The 16,715-nt window shown below is 42.6% G+C and overlaps 1 protein-coding gene across 2 annotated transcripts in view; it reads right to left on the minus strand.

Annotated features, from left to right (window-relative positions):
• scube1 (signal peptide, CUB domain, EGF-like 1) overlaps window positions 1–16,715 on the minus strand; it is a 151,236-nt gene extending 134,521 nt beyond the window's left edge. Inside the window, exons 1-2 of one of the 2 annotated variants that reach the window (XM_038738664.1) lie at window positions 16,521–16,715; window positions 12,676–12,798 (exon numbers count right to left, since the gene is read on the minus strand). In XM_038738664.1, the coding sequence (XP_038594592.1) occupies window positions 12,676–12,798; window positions 16,521–16,608 (211 nt within the window). In that variant the 5' untranslated portion in view covers window positions 16,609–16,715. The remainder of the gene's footprint in view (window positions 1–12,675; window positions 12,799–16,520) is intronic. The other variant, XM_038738665.1, reaches the window with a different exon arrangement.

The following is a 16,715-nucleotide window of genomic DNA, read 5'->3' on the forward strand; positions in this document are numbered from 1 at the left end:
GTGATAACTGTCAAAGAGGAGTCTAAGGTAATGGTGCAATGATTTGTACATACAAAAACCAACAGAAGCAGAAGTTCAAATTTTTCAAAAATGAAGATTTTACTAAGCCTTCAAACTCATGGATCTGTTACTCTGACTGGAGATCCATGCACTGTACATCATTAGCTCACTGGTGCCTCAAACACAACCCGTCCTTACAAGCAAGTCCTCAAATATGGACGCATGGTCCCATTGGCTTCAGTTTGTAATGTACAGGGGATCCCTATAGTGTCATAGTTCAACGCACCAGGGGAAGCCCTCTACTGTTTCTTTCAACCAGGAGACCAGTGTTTGTTTCTGAGTGAAAGTAAAAGTCAACATTAAATGTTTTTATGGAAGTCAAGCAAGTAACATTACTTAACTTACATAAGTTAACTGACTTAGATAACGTAGTTATTTTATCCCAAACCATTATCTTTTCCTAAACCTAACCAAATTACACAACATTAATGTTAACAAAGTTCCGTTTCAAAATGGCAACATTTTGCAACATATAATACTTTTATTTTGAAAGTCTAATGGGACATTGCATATTTACTGTTGCTTGACCACGGAGTCAAAAACTTCCAAAAAACAATGCTAAAGGGGTACCAGGGGCGTTAAAAAGCGACGCCAATATGTCTTGACCAATGGTCGATATGTGATGAGTTGGGAATGAAGATGTCTTGTCCAACAAGAGGTGAGACAATGAATGCAGCCCTTGCATTTCTTTGTTATTTTTTGTCTGAATCCTGACTCACATGATCACATGAAGTGCGCATGTTGCATGAACCACAACTTGTTTTATCATTGAGCAATGACATGACTTTTCATTTGGAGAACTCAGAGAAGCCAGGAGTGATGCACTGAGTGCACTCTACTGAACGCTACTGAATGGAACCTTAATGTTGTTCTTGTTGTTTCCTCTAAGGCCATGTTAAGCCAGGGTGCAAACTACTGGGGAGCCAGGGGGAGCTTAGCCATGGTAAAGTTCACACACTGACAATAGCACTGCACCAAAATACTCACTGACCAAAGGATTGACATCTACCACAATGTAACATCTTCTGACAATGTACTGCATTAGCCAGTAGCATGCAAGCACCATTCCAGGTAGAATTCCAGAGATCTGACAAGGCTTCAAAGTCATGGATGTATTAATCAAACTGGACTTTCATCCTGTCTTAATGCGAGCTAAATCTGGTTTAACTAGAAGTTTCCTATGTGCCCGTTCTCTCATGGAGCATCATTGTTAAGATGTGTTCAGACAGGAAGCAAAGCAAATTTTGTCCTCATGTCATTCACACAAGTTTGAATGCTAGACCGTTTGTGTTTGTACGCCCCAGACTAGAGCTGACTATGGACACACTGTCCATTGACTTTGTATGCTTCGCACCACCTCTAAAATTTGAATTTTGAACATACAGTTACCATCACGCATTTCCTGTGAAAAAGTCTTTCCAATTTAACACCATATGCAGAAGGGTACACTACACAGCCAAACACACAGCCTATAATAACAATATTACAGTGTTCAGAGTAGGATATTCTTCCACCTCCCTTATATTCAATTAGTTGCTCCGGCGCCAAGATAAACTCTTGGACTTCAACGGAGACACAAATGCACACACAAATGTGTTTGTGTGTATGTGAGAATGAAGATGGAGGAGGCTTGTAAGGCTGTTGTTAAAACACATAATGAGAGGGAGGAGAAGAGGCTTTTATTCCACGCAATGGGCTGCACTGATGAGACCAGCCAATTAGCAAGTGACAAATGCTGAGTAAACACAAGGGTGCTTTTGCAGGCCTTTGATAGCTCTGTGGCAATCAGCCAGATCAACCATCCCTTCGGACGACCATACACTAAAGAAATGTCCTGTTAACTGGTCACTGAACCTCTGACTGAGTCTCAAAACCACACTCCTCCCAAAAACAATCTCAAAATGTTTTCTACTTTGATGCTATATCAGTTTTTTAAAAAGAATATCCTCACCTGAAGTTTACCATCAGTACCTCCAAAATTAACAAGCCATGTTGAAATCAGGCAAAATAAAATAAAATTAATGCACATCAGGCATGCGGCGCCGTTGCCAAAGGTGGGTCAATGCAGCTCTGAATTTTCATGAATATTGGACACTGCACGAAGGAGCTGAATCCAGTTGTTGTTCTAGATTTTCACCTTCTCTCCCTCTCTCAGTGGTTTGGCTGGTATCATGCCTCTCCTTATGTGTATTTGTTTGTTTTTTTCTACTTAGATGATTTGCCCGTAGATGTCCCCAGTCCGGGACTCTAATCAAATGAAAAAATATCTGACGATGTAGAGCAGGTGCTTCAAAGGTCTTTAGATTGCACTGCTCAAATTTGAATTTGATCCAATTACTTCTCTAGGAAGAGGATGTTAAAGTATGAAAAATTACCCTAATTGCCCCTTTAGCCCATTCAAAATGGCTGACTTCCTGTTGGATTAGGTTATGGTTTCAAGAGTTTTTTGAGAAACTAGAGACATCTACCTCCCAAATGTTGTACATCTAGACGAAACATCCGCAGGGGCTGCTTCATTGAAATTTTGTTGGGGGCGCCATTTTTCCACACTCATGGCCCCAAACCCTATCAGTCAACAAAAAATACACATTGTCATGTGTGTTTCGTGAGTTTTCAAGCATCCTTAGCCTCTCAAAAAACAGCATCAATCATCAAGGTCTTAAAGCATTTCTGCAGACATTTGAAATGGATCCGGTCAACCTGCAAGGACGAGCAAATCAAAGCCAGTTGCCAGTAGGCAGCGCTATGACTTTGGCAAAAATGCGTTAAAAGTCTAAAAATAAGAATTGGAATAATAATAAACACATTGATTTCAATAGGGTCCTCGCATGGTTTGTGTTTGGCCCCTAATAATAAGTGAAACGGCATTTTGGTTAGACATTTATTTATTAAAAGACTTTTCAGCATTTCATATTGTTGTTTGCAACAGGAATGCTTTCACTCATCTCACAAAGCTCCTGGAGCTTGTCTGTCCTGAACTCTGGAAACTCAGCAAAGTCTCTTTGATTCTCAGCAATTCATCTTATCATAACTCTTAACTCTCAGCTTAGTAAAGAAGTGCACAGTACTCTATCAACAGCCGGTTACAGTTTCACTAGATCTCTCTATAAACAGGGAGACAACTCTGGCACCTTTTCTGCACACACACACACACACACAAACAACCACATGTTTAGTAAAACAGGCTTGACTGATACACAGCTCCTCCTACATACTCTTCATTTGACAGCACAGGGATAAAAGTTCACATTTTTCCATAACGAGCCGGCAGTATCAGCTCGTGGAAAAGTCTACAGAGAGGGCAGCGTTCATAAATGCCAGATCAGATTTCAGTGGCGAGCAGCTTGCAGAGAAGCACATTCACAAGACAAAATGACTCCTCTGAGGACACAGTCCTGATGGGAGCACTCAGAAGCTAGGAGATACAAAGGAAAATACCCACAGTCTGGGTGAAACTTGCTGTGGCTGGGATGTGATCCTGTTGAGTCCTGCTGAACTATCGGACAGCTGGCTCCTGGCAGAACAATACGGCCGCCTGCAAGCTGCTAATTTGTAGTGCTGAAGTGTAGCAGAGGCTTAGAGCACAGGTCGTCTCCCATGGTCACCGGGGCTCGAATCCCAGCCATTACAAAAGCACAAGAGCAAGCCAGAGTTCTCTCAATGTGGGGCCACATAGGCCACATCCTTCTGGAACCACTAAATGGCTAGTAATAATGTGATCATCAATACAATAAATTTTCTTGTTGCTTTCCACACAAAAAGGATATTCACTACATTCTATTAATGAGGTCATATTATGCTCATTTTCAGGTTTATCGTTTTATTTAGGGTTTGTACCAGAACAGGTTTACATGGTTTCATTTTCAAAAAACACCATATTTTTTGTCAGACTGCACATTGCTGCAGCTCCTCTTTTCACCCTGTGTGTTGAACGCTTTGTTTCGGCTACAGAGGAAAGCATCTCACTTTTATAAGATCTTGTTTGGATTTGCATGCGCAGTACCTAGTTAAGGACTACTGGCCAATCAGAAGCACAGTAAGGCAGGTCTTGACAAGCCGGTAACCACGGTTTCAGTCCAGAAGTATACGTTAACAAACTAGCTTCGCAACCTAGACTGGAGCAAGACTTTCAGAGTGGTGAGTTATTCATTTGTAACAAATTGATCTTTCTTACGTAACATTTTTACTGCGCTATCTCTCTAACACCTTTACGTCCACTGACTGCCTGGAGGGTCTCTAACGTTCAGTAGGGAGGGCGGGGGTGAGGGGAGTCACAGAGTGGACGTCCGCTAGTGTTTTTGAGTGCGTTCCACACTAGCCGCTAGGCGAGCATTATGACGTGTGTTACATAGTGACACAGACAGGTTACAGAAGTAAAGGCTGGACTAAAATCCAGCTGTTTTCAGGCAGTTCAGAGCAGTGTTTTCTCTGGGAAATGGTAACTCTCGTTGAGGTGGACTGAGCTTTTTCACTTTGCAAACCTATTACATGCACAAAAAAAGATATATAACACACAATAAAGGAAAGGGGAAAAGACAAAAAGCATAATTTAATATTTTGATTGATTTCCATCTCGTCTAAGTTACATGTGGCTCTTGACCTGAGCAGAATATTTACTGTAGCTATTGTTCTGTATGTGAGAAGTCGAATCACTCTACATCGTTGCTTTCTTTGGCCTCTTCTTTAGTGCTCAGCTCTCATTGCTGCGGTGTTTCTGCACTTTACTTCCCAGAGCCGAAACAAACTGCAAACATAAATCTGCATCACTTACTCTAACTACAAGATTTTGCTGGAAAAAAATCTGGAAAAACACTGTGTTTTAATTAGGAAATCTCAAGTGTTATAGCCCCTGATCCAATTCATTTTGACTATTTGCCAGAACAGATGCATTCAGCTGTACAATTAGCCTAAACTAGGCTTACATGAAGTTGGTTTTCAGACAGACATTAGCCAAAAAGTGCAGTTTCCTCATTCATTTCAATGAGACCAGTGTAATTCAGGATGCAGATGGATCCCGCAACAAAAAAAAAAGCATGACTGTCTGGCAAAAAAGTCTAACTTGGATCAACACTACTCTGTGTTGGTCAGCAACACAGAGGAGAAAATGATTGATGTCATGATAACTTTCCAGAATTATAAAGCCTTGTCTCACAGTATTTTACACCACTGTGCAGTATTTTGAGGTCTAAGCTGTTCTTCAGTCTTGACGTGTTCACTTAAGATGAATCTCAATAACTGAAAATGCTTGCTGCTACTTATTTGTGCCATACAGATGCCGACACCTCTGTGACCTTGGCAAAGGTTACATAATTAAATGGTAAAATCGCATTCACTCCATTTACACACAATAATACACCAATAGAAGTTAACACATCAATGGGCTCTACTTATATATCAAAAAATCATGAAATGCAAAAATATGTTAACTGGCCTTGATCTTGATCTTGTGGACCAACATCCATAATTATGTTCTAATAAATCAGTGACAGCAGCAAACAGACACGCTTGTATGAAAGTAATTCTGACTGTAGGACTGAGGAATCTCGTTCACAGCAGTAAGAGCCGATAATGCTGTGGCCGTGTGAGTTCACTCCAGCATGGGGTGCATTGGGGTGTGGTGATCCTTATGTGGGTGGGTGTTATTAATATTCCGCTTGCCCTGTTCTCTAGAGAGTCTCTGTACAGACTGACAGTAACTATGATATAATACTGATGTTACTCACTTTTGAGTAGATGCCCAGGGGGGATATTTGTTGCCACAGTATATTGTCCATACTTTAAGAATATTTACATCCATACAGTTCATACACCTGGAGACACCCACATAGAAACATCCCCAACATACTGTTTACATTTTTATATAGTTGTTTAGGCTAATTATTATCAGAATTCTGTCATGGTTACCAGGATCAGTTTGTGTGGAGGCTGTCTGAAGCTTTGTGTTATCAAGCTGGTAGAGGGGGATCACCCACCCAGCTCATTATTTTTAATTAACTGCACCTTTTCAATTTTGTTACCCATGACTTTGCACATATTGCTGCTGGTCTTTCTGCCGGCACATAGTGGCTAACAACACAGAGAGGCCCAGATGTTAATATTCCCCTCACAAACCAAATACGTACACTGCATCCGTGGATATGGAGCATGCATCTGGAGACCTCTGAATAAATGCAGGTGCTCTGGATAGAAAAGTCTGATAAGATGACAAAATGAGAGATAACAGTGTGGATAGATCATGCATTTCTAAGTCAATGTACTCACAAGGATTGAGGAGTATATGCTAAACTCTCAGGTTTATGCAATTTCTCATAATCCACATCATGTTTAACCAGACTGTTGAGTAAGTCTTTGCTAATATAGAATGACTAGCTGATAATAAAGAAACAGAGAAGACCTGAGGGATGAAGAGAGTGAGCACAGGCGCTCTGCTGCTTCCAGGTGCTTCCAGGAATAGCAGAGCCGCTAATGGCGCTGGCCGGCAAAGTGGCCCGTAATGCCTGGTGATGGAAAACACAGCCGGCCAATTACAGCACCCATATCTAATCACCAGGGTCAGGGGTCTCCTCCCATCCACCATCTGTCTTCATTTGACGTCCCTGTCATGAGCTGTTGTCTCATCACTGGGGGGAGTTCGATAGATTACAACTCACAGTCAAAAGGCAAAAGGAGGAGAGTGTGTTGTCAAGCGTGTTTGACACACACACACACACACACACACACACAGAAGCATTCAAATGCTGGATGTAGAACGGTGATGTAATAAAAAGTAGTTGACATTGAAGCTCCATCGAAGAAGTACAGCTCCCACACAGAAACACACACACACACACACACTCACACACTGATTCAAATGCTGGCCTGGGTTAGGTGATGTCATAAAAAGTGGCAGACAGGACAGGTCTGCTCAGACAGCAGCTTTATGGGAGGAAGATCATATTCCTGCAACCTTCTGCTGCCTCCTCTCAGAGGACAGAGGAGCTGCTGATATTCAGGACTCATCGTTCAGACTGTGCGTGTCTCTGTAAAGTCACATAGTATATGGCAAACAGAAAAGACATCTGCTGCATTATTACACAGTCAGTAATCACACACATCTAAAGGGTTTCTTCAACCAATAATGGTGTCATCGTGAGATTCCAGAAGACACAAATGGTACAAAGAAAAAAAGCAGAGAGTGTATGCAGATCCACATAAGAAGTTGTATTCATTCAATAAACCAACTGCATTGACTGCATTGGAAAATGCTCTATACAGAGCCGAAGTCATGACGTCACGTCTGGGCTAGCTTTTGCTAATGTCATTTAGCATTTCTTTCAAAATATGAAGTGTGTTCCTGGTTTACTTTCCATTCTCTAAGACAAACTGGCATCTACTACAGCACATAGGATTTTAACAAAGTCAAACAACAGTTATTTGTTAGCACACAAAAAATCAGTAATACTGTTGAGTGTCTATAAAAATGAAAAATATCTATAGGTAAGAAAAAGTATGAACCGATGAAACAAAAATACATGGCTAATTAATATTTGAACCCCTACTCACAGTTAATGTCTCACCGTTAGAGGCCCCAACTTACATGCAATTTAATCATTCACCCACTTTTAAAATAAACTGCTTATTTCACTCAATGTGTAGAAACATGGACATGGGAAGAAGGGGTGCTGATGGGGGTTATGAAAACAATCAATTGTCAAGTGTGACTCAAAGGTGTGAGAGAGAGAGAGAGAGAGAGAGGAGAGAGAGAGAGAGCGTGTGAGTATGGACAGAAGAGTTGATGTAATATAAAATCTTCTCTGATCATGAAGCCTAATGTTACTCTGCGGTTTATCAGTGAAGTGTCTGAAGTGCAGACTGGAGTCTCTCTTAACAGTAGCCATGTTTCCATCTAGTTGTCAAGTGAAATTTAAGCAAACTTTTGAAATGTTGCAAAAAAGAAAATAAAAGACAATGCGATTTAGGCAACTTTCCATCAACTGGTTTGGAGCTAATAAACCAGGCAACTTCAGGTGAAAGAGCAGTTTCACCTGAAGTTAATGTTACGCTTGGCTGTAATAAACAAGAAGTAGATGTTGCAAACCAGGAACAAAACCAGTCACATGGACCTAAGACCATGAATCTGAGAAAAATGGAGAAAGGTCATCAGGAATGTGTTTCAACTGGGCAAGGTATAATTCTTCTTTCATGTCAGTTAGTATTATCCGTGCTTAATGCAGTCCGGAGACAAAGACAGAAAAATAGCTGAGCAGTCATGTGAGTTAAATGTTTGCTTCTTCAGAACTTATTCAGGAAAGGTAGTTCCATCTCCCATTCAGCACATTAACTGTTTTTCAAAAAAGCACACCAAAAACCAGCATAAACACAGAACACATCATTTAGAGAGCTACACTGAACAAAATTCTAAACGTAACCTTTTTGTTTTTGGGTATTGCACAGGTGTGCCTTAGGCTGGCCACAATAAAAGGCCACTCGAAAATGTGCTGTTCCATCACACAGCACAACGCCACAGATGTCGCAAGTTTTGAGGGAACAGCAATTGGCATGCTGACTGCAGGAATGTCCACCAGAGCTGTTGCCTGTGAATTAAATGTTCATTTCTCTACCACAAGGCGTTTCAGAGAATTTGGCAGTACATGCAACCGGCCTCACAACTGCAGACCACGTGTAACCACACCAGCCCAGGACCTCCACACTCAACATCTTCACCTCCAAGATCATCTGAGACCAGCCACCTGGACAGCTGCTGCAACAATCGGTTTGCATAACCAAAGAATTTCTGCACAAACTGTCAGGAACTGTCTCAGGGAAGCTCATCCGCATGCTCATCATCCTCATTGGGGGCTCTACCTGACTGCAACTTTGCACAGTCATTGAAGAGGAGTGGACCGACATTCCACAGGCAACAATCAACAACCTGATCAACACTATGCGAAGTAGACATGTTGCACTGTGTGGTCACACCAGATACTGACTGGTTTCACACCAGATACTGACTGGTTTCCCCCGGACCTTCCCAATACAGTGAAGCTGCACATTTTCGAGTGGCGTTTTATTGTGGCCAGCCAAAGGCACACCTGTGCAATCCCCATGCTGTCTGATCAGCATCTTGATATGCCACACCTGTGAGGTGGATGGATTATCTCGTCAAAGGAGAAGTGCTCACTAACACAGATTTTGACAGTATTTGAGAGAAATAGACCTTTTGTGTAGACAGAGAGAGTCTTAGGTCTTTGAGTTCAGCTCATGATGAATGGGGGCAAAAACAAAAGTGATGCGTTTAGTTATGATAAAAGGTGAATGGAGAAATCTTATTGCACTCTCTATACCACCCACAGCTGGAGCAGAACAAGTTCAGTCAAATTCTGTGGGGACTGTAAAATGCATTTTGGGAAATGGCTGTTTAATTTGGAAATCTGAAATTTGAACATTTCCAACTCTGCACCTCTGCAGATCCATCCACTGAAGAAGACCATTTGTTATGATCAAAAGCTCTACAATAACTACCAAATGGACCTTAAGGTGAGATTGTTTTGGCAACTCAAAGGTTTAGATAATCTGGTTAAACTGTCGGTTTGCTGGTTTACAACCTGTGGGATCATCTGACTGGTCATCTTTCTTGGTCAGTAGGACGATGGAGAAGTGATGTCGTTGTGTTCCCAGATCTTAGCAATTGATTTGGGTCAAAGTTGTAGTAAACCGTAATTATCCTTTAATGACATCAAGGTTTAAGAAAATGCAAAAGGTCGGTAGCATCATTTTCTATATAAAGGCAAACTTGTTATGAGCAGAGCAGCATATGGTACATGAGGATTACACTGTGTGTGTGTGTGTGTGTGTGTGTGTGTGTATGCCTGTGTCAATCAATGTGTGAGTGAGCTGGGACAGAGAGAGAAAGAGAGAGAGAGAGCATATCTGTGCAGTCGGCGGAGCTCCAGCTGTGGTGTGCTTTGAGGCAGAACTGAGTGGAGGTGTGAACGCACAGCCAGGTGCTGCCCCCATCTCACCCTAACACCTTCACTCAGTCCACTTCCTCCCCATTAATTAGGAGAAATTGTGTTGTGGGAGTGGAGAGGGTGATTGTGGTAGTGGTGAGGGGGGTATGGAGGGTGTGTGCATATGGGGGTTGTGAAACAGCTGTCTAATGGGCTGTTACATCAGAGGCCCAGTTAAGTGTTCACTTTGGTTTTTTTCATTCATACATGACAACATATGGAAAGAAATTTAATATTTTATCAATTTTACTCTACTAGTGAGATTGTATCGAGTTAATTTGTAAGTAATAATATACATCATCCATCGTGTTGATCAGTCTGGGAGTATTTGTTCTTGTGAAGTTGGAAGTTATTTCTTCCCATATCTTGATGTTATGCTGTGCTGATATAAATGAAGAAAATCCTCAGTCTCCTTGCTGGTTGATCCGACACATTCAAAATCATTACCGCTTGTTGTTGACAGGCAGCTTGTAAAATGTATATGTTAAAGGCTGATTATTACGGTTTTGTATTTCTCTGTAATGTAGCACAGTGTTAAAGGTAGTAAGTGATTGTTACCCAATATACTTTTGTTAAATTCAGTGATTATTTCCCCATGGTTCACTAGCTCTGAGTTTTGTTCGTGCTCTCTGATATCAAAGCACTGGACCAGTGAAGCTATAGAGGACCTTCAGGCATGCTTGGACTGTACTACCCCAACCATTACCTAAATCCCTCCACTCTATTAACAACTTTTGCCTGGCCAACCAACTACATGCGTTCTGCTGTCGAGAAAGACATGGACAGTTCTGACACCATCCCCACCATCCTGGAGAGGGATGTCAACAGACTGATCTGGAGGCAGAACCCCTGTAAAGAAGCTGGGCCAGACTCAGTCTCTCCCTCCACTCTGAAGCACTATGCAGATCAGTGTCTCTGGTGTTCACGGACATCTTAAAGACCTGGAGACATGCCATGTACAGCCTACTTCAAATCCTCTATCATCATCTATGTCGCCCAAAAAACAAAAAACACAGAACCAATAGCCCTGTTGTCTTTGGTAATGAAGTAATCCTTGTCTTGTCCCACCTCACAACCATGCAGTACACCTACAGAGCCAACATGTCTGTAGATGATGCAGTAAACATGGCCCTTCACTTTATCCTCCAGCACCTGGACTTCTCAGGAACCTATGCCAGGGTCCTGTTTGTAGATTTCACCTCCACCTTCAATACCATCATACTGCTGCAGAACTAGCTCTCCCAGCTGAATGCGCCAGACCACCTGCAGATGCATCATTGACTTCCTGTCTGACAGGAGGCAGCACGTGAAGATGGGAAAACTCTGTCTCTCGGACCATTAGCACCAGTTCCCCTCAAGGCTATGTTCTCCCTGTACACCAACAACTGAACCAGTCCATTGAGCTTCTGAAGTTTTGCGGATGACACCACCATAAGTTCCCCCCAGACTCCCTCACCAAGAAAGCCCAGCATAGGATGTACTTCCTGAGGTTCCAGGACTCTGAGGCGAGCGGGAAAGATTGTGGCTGACCCCTCCCACCCCGGACACAGACAGTTTCAGACACTCCTCTCCAGCAGGAGGCTGCAGTCTATCAGGACCAAAACCTCACGCCACAAGATGTTTCTTTCCGTCTGCAGCTGGACTCATCAACAAGGCCTGGGACCCCCACTGATACTGACTCTCATACCCTCTAATCCCCCCTTACAGTACAGTATACTACACTGTACATTTATTTTGCACATCCCTGCACTAAATGTAATTTAAACAACAGCCATCACTGCACATTCTGAATCCAGCATCCCTGAATCCCAATTCTGAGCCTTTAGACAAGCCCCCTTTTTAGGCAAACCGAGGCCTTGAAATTACATTATTGTCCCTCACCCATTTCAACCCACAGTTCACTCACTGTTTCAACGCCAATCTGTTAGACTCAATCTATTATTTGTGGATGTGTTCTCAACTTCAATCTCGCAGAAAAACTGAACTTGTGATGAAAACGGGCTTTGCTTCTGCATTTATAAGTGCCCTGTGCCTGAATATGCTTTAACCCCTACCTGGATAAGCCAAGATCAATTTTAGGTACTAACGCTTGGGCCACATCGCCTACCACTACATGTGTGTGATGGTTACCTCACTGAAGTGCTTTGGCTTTCACGCATGTGGTGTCCACACAGACAGCGTTGCTACTGCGTCCTTGCTACTGTGTCCTTGCTACTGCCAGTCCTATCTTTCTACACTGAAAATAATATTTTTTCTACAGGTAAATATATTGAAACTGTAGTGAAAGGTGTAATGTTACTAGTATGATTTCAATATGACTAACAAATTTCAAAATCTATTTTTGCTAAGAACTGTGCACATCTCACAGCAAAAAAGATGACTGGCCCCTGCAGCCGCACATGAGCCGCACCTAAGCGACGCCTGAGGCGTGCCTGGCCTGTGCCTGAGCACCATAGCTTACACCAGCCATGTGGCTGCTCTAACCTGTTAACATGGGCGCTAAAGTGAAAAGCAAGAGATTCTGCGATGCACACACGCTGCTCAGATAGACAGTGTGGCTCTGGTTTGAGAGTTAAAAGTGAGTCTGACTGACAAATAAATGTGATGAAGTAGAACGGCAGCTCACCCTCGCACTGCTTTCCATCTCCCTTGTAGCCCGGCTTGCAGATGCAGTTGTAGGACTTGGGTGTGTTCTGGCAAATGGCGTCGATGTGGCAGTCGTCTGAATCCTCTGCGCACTCGTCTGCATCTGCACAAATGTAATAAAATCAATACTCAATTAGACCTGAGTCCCAGTTGATTTAACAAGCCCTGATGTTAACAATGGCTAGGGATGCACCGTTCTGGTTGGATGGTAGGACGGACCAATCAAATAGCATTCAGATGATATCTGCAATCTATATTTACTATTTTTTGTAGCTTAGCCTGTTTGACACTTGCAGTAGGATAACATGATGGCTGTTTGTTCCAACGTATGCACTGCATACACAAATGCATAATGAGCCCATCAAGTGGTTCCTAACCTAGAGGGTATGGACCCCCCCAGGTATCACTAGATGAATCTGACAGGTTGCAAGACCATAGCTAGGATACGGAAACACTAAATTAAAATGTTATCTATTTAACACTCCTTCAATCCTATATATTTTTTTACTGGATTACTGGACAATTTTACCACTTCAGACCTTAAAAAATGTCTTCAAAAATATCACTCTGTGCCGGGTGTGGGTCAGTAGCTCCACCAATTTTACACATGAAAGTCAGTTTAAAAGAAAGCTGCATCCAGACCGGGGTTGTGGAGTCTGAAAATGTGGGAAATGAAAGCAACGTTATGTAGGATTTGGTGTTTATTGCAGTTTGGCACCCCTATCGTTTCAGAGTGCAGTTCACCACTGCTAAATAAGGACAGCTATACACGTGCATTTCTTGCGATCAAAAACTACCAAGTCTGCAACTTTTCTAAAACAGCCAAACATCAAGCAAGTGTGACAACACAAGACACAGCAATATTATTAATATTATTAACTAATCCAACAGAAACAATGCCAGCTCAGCATCTGTCTTGCAACCTTTTATTTCATGAAGCTCTCGGCAACATTTGGGAGGCTCTTGCTTGGTGACTATTTCTCTTTAGCTTCCTCTGCCAACGTCCTCTTCAGTCTCTTTTTCTCTGCCATTAGTTGACGTTATGACCACAGAGGCTGCTGAGCTCAGTTATGTTGCCTACTCGGCCGGCATGACATGTTATTTTGTTGAAGAAAAGTTTTGTAAGTGTTGTAGCAGTCGGAAACTTGGGTGGCAAGCTAGCCAACAAAGCTAGACAGCAACCGACGCAAGAGCATTTACAGTAACGTGTGTTATCTATTATGTTTGCTAACATGAACTCAAGATTTATAGTTAGCAGCTAAACCTCAGTCTGTGAGACCTCTGATTTTGCTCAAGTCTGCTAATATAGGTAAATATCAAGCAAGCGCAAAAACAGAAGACACAGCAAGCCATCTAATAAGTTATTGCTGACTAGTCCAACAGCAAGACGGCCAGTTCTACATCTGCCCTGCATCCTTTCAGCTCATTAAGCTCATGCCAATCATATTTACTCTTATTTGTCAGTAGCTCTGTCACTCTCTCTTTTTCTCTTCCTTGCTTCCTCTGACAACATCTTCTTTGGCCTCTGCCATGATATACTTATATAGCTACTGAGAATACAGAGCTAGCTTCTTCCAAATAACTTACATTGTACATTCTATACTCTTTGATTCTCCTTAAAGCGAGCTTGCTGAAGAGTCTTGCTGGTGTGTTACATGGAGCCGTAAGGAACCTTATGCGACAACGTAAGCCATTATCGCATAAGGTTTCCTGCCTGGAATTCCAATGCTAGGCCTACATAGTGCAATACCAGGTGTGCCGTGCTCGGAGTGGCAATGATGCCATTCACCCACAAGTCAGTGTACCATCAAAATTATTTTGATGCTGTTATTTTAAGATAAAATTACTTCATATGGTTGTTTTATGTGTAAAACTAACTTAAGATATGTCTTCCAACCCTGCGTTAAGGCAGTGTTGGCCAAATGGCTATGCTCTGAAGCCTTCCCTAAAAAACAGGGGCGGTGTTTAACCACCAACAAGCCATTTGTTGAAGCCTATTGACTCCTTTACCAGGCCGGGAGGGTCTAATGCAAGCCCCAATTGAATTGCATTGCAGAAAATTAAGTATCCAGCATTTTGGAACTTGACTTATACTAGAGATTAAAGGTCAGAAGGCCAAAATGGTTCAGAACCTCTACACTAAACATATTTTTCCTTCTGCAGTTTTAAAAGACATTGAATGAAATACTGTCAGTGCTACCAATACGCTTGCAAAGCTGTCTTATTCAGCTTTGAGCAGCTGAATTAGCTTTTTTAAAATCAATCAAATCCCAGAACACCCTTGCCAAATGTGTCTGATAAATTAGAAACTGTTTTTGTGTGACAGTGAGAGAGAGCTCTAAAGTCATGGTCCAGCCCTTGACCACATGCAGAGAAAAGAGGGTTTAATAGCTCCCCATTTGATCAGGTTATTGGTCCGGTCACATATGGGCCCTTATCCCGGAGCAGAGGGCCAACTAATAACACACACACAAACACACACACAGTGGGAAAGAGGGAACCCAGAGACAGACATAGAGATGTTTTGGTTTCCCCTGTCACATCTATCCAGCAGACCTTTGTATCACCACAGAGCTCCTCTGCTCCTCCCCTGCTTCCATCAGAGTATAAATAGCCTGTGTGGAAGTTAGGCAACCCGGATAGAAGCTGCCTGTGGTCAAACCCCTGCTCTCTGTCTGGCCCTCTGCCCGGCTTAGCCGTATAAAGGCAATAAATAAACGATAAAACGGAATTTACAATAAATATTTTTCCTGTTAAAAAAAGCCAGTGAGTGTTTTATTGGAGCCAAAGCAAAGAGAGAGAGGGAGAGAGAGAGAATAAAAGCTGCAACAAGTTGAAGTCTAAATAGTGCAAGAGGGGGCACTTTCACTGACATGTTTTACTTTGGATCCTCTTCTTTTAAGCTTTTCTGCTCCTGGTTTTGACAAAGACTTGCCTGCAAGGCAGCTCCCTGTCTCAATATTGACTCCTCACCCATCTATAGTGGTGAGCAATGTGCTGCTGCTGCCGGTCGATATTGGGCCCCTGTTGCCTGCCTGCCTGCTCCTCCTGGGACATTGACGGCCCTCCTGCCGCCGCCACCACCCCCCTCAACCCACATTTACTACGCGCGGGCTCAGACACACACACACACACACACACACACACACACACACACACAGCCTCCACATCCCTCCTCGGACGGGCCACCAAACCCGGAGACAAGATGCTCTCTAGCGGCACACCCCGCTTCTAAAACCACCTTCGGTAAATAATTTGAACCATTTCCAGAAGGTGAAACATTGAAACAGGCAACCCTCTCACTCCAAATCCAAACTGGTGCTTACCCCAGAGATCAAGCTGCGGTTCCCGAGTGGAACTACCTTTCAGCGCACGAAACAGAAGTTAATTTGCACATCACAAATGCCTTTCAGGAAAAACTGCGATGTAAAACTGAGTTTCGGGACTGTGACATTCAGTCAAATCAAATCAAGCAGATTTATAAAATGACCTCTTATGACAATCGTAGAGAAATTAGTTCGCAAATGTCAGTTTTTAGTGCCACGAAGTGTATTTTTTCACAATTACGATGCTCTTCTAATATCACAGAAGATAGACTGCCATAAATTACATCATGATATTATTATGGGAACTTGCGATGCGCATGTGACTAAGTGTCCTACTTGTGCTTTACGTTTTTTAATCTCTAGTGATAACATATTCCCGAGTAGATTTTCAGTCATGTTTCCATCACTTTGCCCACTAAACCGACAGGACTGAAGCCACTAAAAAGTGCATTTAATGGTTGACAATAAAGCGAGACAGAGAGGAAAGGGGGGCTCTTACCTGCGAGTCCGACATTCCCCATCACCCTGCAAGTATTTATGAGGAGGATAAACAAACAAACGTCCCGGGAAAAACAAGCGCTCCCCATGCTGACAGACGATGTGAGGATTCAGCCGGGCTTTTCTGAGGGTTTGGACTGTGTGTGTGTGTGTGTGTGGGTGTGTGTGTATGTGTGCGCGTGTGTGTGTCTCTGAG

This window comes from Micropterus salmoides, unplaced genomic scaffold (assembly GCF_014851395.1).
Source record: "Micropterus salmoides isolate LMB-PRFRI ecotype aquatic unplaced genomic scaffold, ASM1485139v1 Ms_hic_scaffold_23, whole genome shotgun sequence".
Lineage (NCBI taxonomy): Eukaryota > Metazoa > Chordata > Actinopteri > Centrarchiformes > Centrarchidae > Micropterus > Micropterus salmoides.